Here is a 7874-nt window from a genome sequence, read left to right as displayed (position 1 = left end):
CTTGACTGTATTAAACGCGGAACTAAAATCCACATATAACACTCTAGCTGAGGTGTTGGGCTTCTCTAGATGTTCAAGGATGCTGTGAGCGATCAGAATGGTAGCGTCGTCTGTGCCTCTGCGTGCTCTGTAGGCAAACTGTAGCGGATCCATCTGATCCTCAGTTTCCTGCAAGAGACGCTTCAGCACCAGCTTCTCAAGACATTTCATCACCACTGGTGTCAATGCTATAGGCCTATAGTCATTGTTTTCCTTTGCAGATTGCTTTTTTGGGACTGGGATAATTTTGGAGGTTTTCCACAGAGAGGGGATTTTGCCTGCCAGAAGGCTCATGTTGAAAATTGCTTGAAAAACACCAGCTAGTTGTTCAGCACATGTCTTGAGTAGCCTAGGGTGAATGTTATCTGGTCCCTGTGCTTTGTTTGGCTTCAGTTTGGAGAAAACAGCCCTCACCTCTTCCTCACTAACCCTCAACCCATCATCATCGGCTGGACTCTCTCTAGCTCTTCAAATACCTCCTGCATCTGACTGTCAGGCTTGTCAAATCTTGCATAGAAACCATTCAGTTCATTAGCAAGACTGACTGGATCACCACCCTGAGAGATGGTTGTGGCTTTTTTCTTTTTTGTACCAGTTATCTAATGTGTACAAATTAAACCTACTTGACAGGGAAATAAGTGTGCGACTCGGGCACTTTCGCTTTCATTGCGTTTTCTGCACTCGTTTTTTTATTTTTTTATTTATTTTTTTTAACAAATGTAATAAAAAGTTATAGGGTCGGCCCCTAAAAATAGGATAGGTCGGGTTACCGTAACCACACCTATGTTTTTGTAGGCCTAATGTCGTTAAACGCATTTGGGCGCATGAGTTTTATTGTAAGGTTTTTTGAGTCACTTGAGAAAAAGTGACTCTATGTAGTCGGTCAGTGTTAGTCTGTCCGGCCGGCCGGCCGGCCGTCCGTCCGTAGACACCACCTTAACGTTGGACTTTTCTCGGAAACTATCAAAGCGATCGGGCTCATATTTTGTTTAGTCGTGACCTCCAATGACCTCTACACTTTAACGATGGTTTCGTTGACCTTTGACCTTTTTCAAGGTCACAGGTCAGCGTCAAAGGAAAAATTAGACATTTTATATCTTTGACAAAGTTCATCGGATGTGATTGAAACTTTGTAGGATTATTCTTTACATCAAAGTATTTACATCTGTAGCCTTTTACGAACGTTATCAGAAAAACAAGGGAGATAACTAGCCTTTTCTGTTCGGCAACACACAACTTAACGTTGGGCTTTTCTCGGAAACTATAAAAGTGACCGGGCTCAAATTTTATGTGAACGTGACTCATTGTGTTGTGAATAGCAATTTCTTCCTGTCCATCTGATGCCTCATATAATATTCAGAACTGCGAAAGTGACTCGATCGAGCGTTTGCTCTTCTTGTTTCCTTCTTTTTTGTGGTAACCTCCCTGTGTCCTTGTACTAGTGTGTGACAGCAAGGCCAATGCTGGTGATGCACATTGAGTTTTTGCCTGCCTTTAGGGCATAGTGGGGATGGGTGATATGTTTTGTTGTCAATAACTGTTTTGGAGGCTGTTAGGCCTGCAGCTGTTACAATTTCATTATTTACTGATTGGACTCTTTCTTGGGGATGAGAGGATACCTCTATGTAAGTATACAATACTGGTTTCTGTCTGTGAAGATACCTCACCATGTACAGGCATGGGAATTGTCTGCCGAAAGGCAAATTTCCGCCGATTATTTTATTTGTTCCGCCGAAAAAGCAAGTGTCCGCCGAAAAAATAAATGGGGGAGGCAAAAATGGTTCTATAAACTGAATTTAATGGCAAACTTGGAGCTCAGATGACACCAAATTGCACAATTTGGGTTCTTTGGAGAATTTTTTCCGGGGAGCATGCCCCTGGACTACGCTAGGCGCATCGCGCCGTCGACTTTGATATTACTTACACATTTTCAGCCTTTTTTACTTTTTCCAATTCCCATGCCTGCATGTAATTCCCTTTTTGGATGGTAAAAGAAAAAGAAAAAAATATTAAGATAAAAACATAAAAAATAAATGGAAAAACTTCGGATATACATGTATTTAATTTCTTTATGAGTTATTTGATTGTGAGCTCATTAGAACATGGTTTTGAAATGTTCTGCGTTTGCATTTTAAATTTTGATTAAGTTTTCTGCAAGATTGGAAACAGTTGGATGCGGTATTCACAAATGTTGTATCTTGCCCTCCCTGTGTCCGAGATGCATGACTTCAGTGATTGCAGTCTTTTTCGGGATGGGAGGCACATAGATATTAACCAAGTGTCACATCTATCAAACCTTGCCTGTACTAGTCTGTGACAGCCAGGGCAACAAGTGTGACGCACAACACAAACTTATATCCTCTCGTAGAACAAATATTCAGTGGTCTCAATCCACAGTGGAAAAAAGAATGTGCTGCAATTGGGATCTTGCTTGTGCAGACCAAGACAGGATTGCCGCAAGGAGCTACCATCGTGAAACTGGTAACCACCCAGGCAGGGGGCAACAAGCCAGCTACCATCATCTCCTCCTCCCAGCCCGGACACACGCCGTCCAACATCCTGGGCCTCAGCAGTGTCCAGCCAAATGTTAGTCAGGTCGGCTGTTGACATGTTGGTCTTCCCAGACATCGTGACACAGTATTTTTCATTTCTAGAGAACAACAGTGAAAAAGTGGTTCATAGAGAAATGGCTGTCAGCATGTGCGCCACTAGCTGAGGATGTTGAGTTTACTTTGCTAATGTGAAAATCATGAGTAATAATTATGTTCCTTGTGTGGCAGAGTAAAACGTAAGGCAGCTTGAAGAGAAAATGTGATATTTATGACGTATGATGTAATATTACTGAAAAGGATTACTGAGTTGACTAAGAATAATCTTTCATGTTCAGATTGTCTTTTTTTCTGCATTGGTAGGAAAAACTCTAACGTGCACTCTTGTGAGTGGAAGTTTGACATGTTAGTGTTCCTTCTACTTTATTATGAAGGCAACCATAGTGCGTCTTGGGGGTTAATGATCTCACTGTCCAATGGACTCTTTGTTTTTGCCTTCATTCCAGATGGGGACATCGCGGACAGTGACCACCCTGATCAAAACCATCCCGTCCTCCATGCTCTCTGTGGCCAAGCCGGGCACTTCAGTGACCACCACACAAGTGGGCACCAAGACCATCGTCATCGCCGCGCCCAAGGGCAGCGGCACCAACATGTCCACGCCAACCAAGATCATCACCTCCATGCCCAAGATGGCTGGCCAGACGGGCAACACTCAGTTCATCGTCGTCAGCCCTCAGAGCGCCGCCGGTGTTTCAGGAAGCACAGGTTTGTCACACTTGCTTTTGGCAAAAGTTGGGTACAGTGGAACCCCCCCTTTAAGACCCTGTTCTTTGAGATTTTCTGTTCAGAACCTCTGTCAATTTACCTCCATTTTAAGACACCCTCCTTTTTAAGATTTTTCTCCGATTTTTGAAGGTCTTATATGTAGTGGGATTCTCTTGCTGCACGCTATCCCCATTAATAGCAGTCCGAATATCCTTGAGGGAATTCCCCAAGGACAATAAGATTTATATCAAATACCTGTAACCCCCCGTGGGTTAGGGGGAAGAATTTACCCGATGCTCCCCAGCATGTCGTAAGAGGCGACTAACGGATTCTGTTTCTCCTTTTACCCTTGTTAAGTGTTTCTTGTATATAATATAGTCAATGTTTGTAAAGATTTTAGTCAAGCAGTATGTAAGAAATGTTAAGTCCTTTGTACTGGAAACAGTAAGGTCATATATTGTACTACGTTGCAAGCCCCTGGAGCAATTTTTTTGATTAGTGCTTTTGTGAACAAGAAACAATTAACAAGTGGCTCTATCCCATCCCCCCCCCCCCCCCCCCCCCCCCGCCCCCCTTTCCCCGTGGCGATATAACCTTGAACGGTTGAAAACGACGTTACACACCAAATAAATAAAGAAAGAAATACCAGTAAAGTAATGAGCCCTTCTTCTCAAGTTAAAATCTTTAGCTCATTTTGCAGGGTGACTTCAGTGATAATGGCCACAGGGGCATTGCAGTACTGTCCTTTTTGTTGAAAACTCAGCTACTATTACCATGACTGGTGCCTATGTGTCCTCTGCCGCTTGCACCCGCTAAGGAGAATGTATACCCCTTACCTTACTTAGCAGAAGCATGTGTTGAGTGAAATGGGGATTCTCTGCAAATAGTGCAGTGTTTCACATCATAAACATTTGGAGGTACTTCGCAAGAAAAACGAAGGGTATTCATGTCTACTGAAGGAAGCGGTACAAGATTTTTTTTTTTTTTGGGGGGGGGGGGGGGGGGGGGATTTCTTTTAATGTATGTGAAGTTCTGTGTCTGGAACTTGGCTTCCTGAGATTAATTTAAATGATTGTTGCACTCGCTGTAGTACAGCGTCTTTACGTTTACTTTACCGATGGTAGTTTGGAGATGGGGAGTTGTTTACCTTTCTGTTGCCTGTAGTGGGTGCCTGGAAAATGTATACTTCCTGAGTAAAGTCTTCTATACCCCTGATGCATGGCTTCCTGAAGTATGAGATCTCTGATGTGAAACACTGTAGAATGAAGTCAGAATTTGATAAGCTTTATCATGTCAGTGATTTGACTTTGATTTTGCCTTGCAATTAAGTTCTTGCAGGTGTATGGTGTTGATATCAACAGACATTTCATTATTTGTGATGTTGGATGAACTCTTCATCCATTTCAGTTTACTGATCTAGGATCCTCATTATTTGCAGTGAACAAGCCAATCACGGTGACCAATCTAGCTGGGGGAGCTCAAGTGGTTGGAGCCCACAGCAAACCAGTGATCAGTGTCCTTTCTGCTGGTAAGAAAATGGAACTTGTAAACTGTCGTCAGTCTGTTTTACCTTTGTCCCATTGGCATACTCACTCTTATGCCCTTGTAAAAAAATTTTCTGCTGTTTTATCGTCAACTGTTTATGAATGTGTGGCTGTCACATATTTCTATTTCTATGCAGGCTGCTTATAAGTTATAGGTACCAGTTTCCCCAGGCTTTTTGCACTAGTAACAAAAATATTAGACAATGAAACTAATTTAGCACCGGTAATTTCTGGCAAAACGTGCACCTTTGTTTGATCATATGTGGTAAAGTATAAGTTTGCACAGAGAGTTGATAAACTTAGGCAATTAAACAAAAAATGTGGTGATGCAGAATAAGTTTGCAACTGGCTTCGATGCTTAGTTTTGGCAGCCAGTCTTGACAGTGTTTGTGTTGGTGCCATGCTGCAGGAGGCCAAACGGTAACCATGGCAGCACCCCACCCCCAGCTGATCCAGCACAGCACAGGCTCCTCTATCATGTCGTCACCGATGATGAAAACGGTGACTGCGGGCGCCGGGGGTACATCCACCATCTCGCTCATCGCACAGCCTTCTGCCGGTGAAGTTCCCACCACGCTGGCCACACGCCAGATCGTCACCCTTCCCAACCAGATGGCCCTTGCTGGTAAGCTGCTGCTTCTGTCTGCAGGAATCATGAAAAACGCTTTCACTTAAGACCTCAAACAATCAAACAGATTTGCAAGTTGAAGAATTTTGCAATGGGTTAAATTTTATCTGCATATTATCCTTATAATAAACAACAACCTTGAACTGTTATGGCTTTGAGGGGGTTTCATATTTTTGCCTGATTTAACTGTTTTACATATGAGTTCTTTCTTTAGTCGAACTGTCATATACTGATATAGCCATACATATTTAAAGGCTTGATGTGTTTATTTGTAGAGTGAAGGTATTTTGTAGCAGGAGTTGTGGGATGGGGTAAGGTTCTGCTTAGTGGTGTATGCATCATTACCGGCCTCTGTCAGATGTTTTAGTAGGCAGCGTGTACACGCCTGTACGGACACTCAACAAACAGATGCTTTTTCAGGCGCTGGAGGCAAGGGACCTGTGCAGATCACCATCACGCCAGTCTCCCAGGCTACAGGAGCTGTTACTGCGGCAACCACCATCACACCCACAGTGGTCCCCGTCCAACCCGCAGTCGTCACGGCAACGCCTGCAGCAGCCACCACGCAGCAGCCAGCCGCCACAGAGGGCTCACAAGAATGCGACGGAATCCACGGTTGCCCTGGTGATGGTGGCGACGCTGCTCCAGCCGGCCAAAAGGCAGGGCAGGAGTGCGACGGAATCCACGGTTGCCCCGGCGACGACCCGCCAGCCCCAGCACAGGGAGATCAGTGTGATGGCATTCACGGTTGTCCTGGCGACGAACCACCACCTCCGCCAAAGAGTGATCAGTGCGACGGAATCCACGGCTGTCCTGGCAATGACGAGCCGCCCAAAACAGATGAGTGTGATGGAATTCACGGCTGTCCAGGCAAAGACGAACCTGCCAAGAGTGACGAATGCGATGGCGTGCACGGTTGCCCCGGTCCCAATGAGCCGGCAAAGAATGATGAGTGTGATGGAGTCCATGGTTGCCCTGGGAAAGATGAGGAACCAAAGAAAGACGAATGCGATGGTATCCATGGCTGCCCTGGCAAAGATGACGAATCAAAGAACGATGAGTGTGACGGAATTCACGGCTGTCCCGGTGACGGTGACCCCCCCAAGCAGCCCCAGCAAGGGGGAGAGTGTGATGGTGTTCACGGTTGCCCCGGTGACGGACAACCTCCTCAACAGCAGCAGGGACAAGGGGAGTGTGATGGGGTGCATGGTTGTCCCGGTGACGGTGAACAGCCCGCGGCCTCCTCCAGCGGAGAATGTGACGGAGTTCATGGTTGCCCCACCACGGATGCTCCAGCAGATTCCTCAGCCCCTGTTCCCTCCACGTCAGGGGAAAGCACTCCCATGGACACTAGTGCATCAGACTTGTTGTCGGCCGTCGACACGTCAATGAGCATGACCCCCGGTGCCCAAGAACTCATGGCCCCTCCCGCTGAGTTACTGCAGTCAGAAACCCCAGCCGCTCCAGAACCCATGGACGTGGCCACGCCGGAACCTAGCACGCCGGTCACTTCCACGTCCACTGCATCACCTGCTGTGCCCGAGGTCAAGGCCGAGGGAGATGCTCCTCCTGCCTCCTCCACAGCCACACCCATGGATGCGTCAGGTCAGCCCTCTTACGCTCTTTGGGTTTTGTGTAGCTGCTAGTTATTGTGTACACTAGATGTTTCACGTTCTGGAGAGCATGGCTCAGAGTTATAAACTATGGAAGACAGGATGGGAAATGTGATGGGTTAAGCTGATTATGACTTTGTTGATGCACTATAAAGTTCTACATTTCTAGGTGTATGTGCATTTTTTTATGCAGAGCCGTGTGAAAAATCAATCAGGTTTCAAAAAATGTTATGGAATTAAAATCATGTGATACTGATAATGACTCCCTGATAAGCTTGGTCATATGAAGCTTTTCTGTTTGATATGGTGAAATGTTGAAATATGCATGACGGCTCCCCCCGCGGGTTAGGGGGAAGAATTTACCCGATGCTCCCCAGCATGTCGTAAGAGGCGACTAACGGATTCTGTTTCTCCTTTTACCCTTGTTAAGTGTTTCTTGTATAGAGTATGGTCAATGATTGTAGGGATTTTAGTCAAGCAGTGTGTGGGAAATGTTGAGTCCTTTGTGCTGGAAACTTGCATTCTCCCGGTGGGGTCATAGATTGTACTACGTTGCGGGCCCCTGGAGCAATGTTTTGATTGGTGCTTTTGTGAACAAGAGACAATTAACAGGTGGCTCTATCCCATCTCCCCCCTTTCCCCGTCGCGATATAACCTTGAACGGTTGAAAACGACGTCAATCACCAAATAAAGAAAGAAAGAATGCATGACAGCTTGTGAACTGTGTCAAGTC

The 7874-nt window shown here is 45.6% G+C and overlaps 1 protein-coding gene across 1 annotated transcript in view; it reads left to right on the top strand.

The window, feature by feature from the left end:
- The window catches only part of LOC138965628 (host cell factor 1-like), a 43321-nt gene that overhangs the window by 28921 nt on the left and 6526 nt on the right, over positions 1–7874 (top strand). The window contains 5 exon segments of the mRNA XM_070337804.1: positions 2360–2625; positions 3095–3356; positions 4795–4884; positions 5310–5525; positions 5949–7133. Of these exon segments, the coding sequence (XP_070193905.1) occupies positions 2360–2625; positions 3095–3356; positions 4795–4884; positions 5310–5525; positions 5949–7133 (2019 nt within the window).

This window comes from Littorina saxatilis, linkage group LG4 (assembly GCF_037325665.1).
Source record: "Littorina saxatilis isolate snail1 linkage group LG4, US_GU_Lsax_2.0, whole genome shotgun sequence".
Taxonomy (NCBI): Eukaryota; Metazoa; Mollusca; class Gastropoda; order Littorinimorpha; family Littorinidae; genus Littorina; species Littorina saxatilis.
The sequence above is the reverse complement of the archived record's forward strand: the minus strand, read 5'-3'. Positions and strand labels throughout refer to the sequence as shown.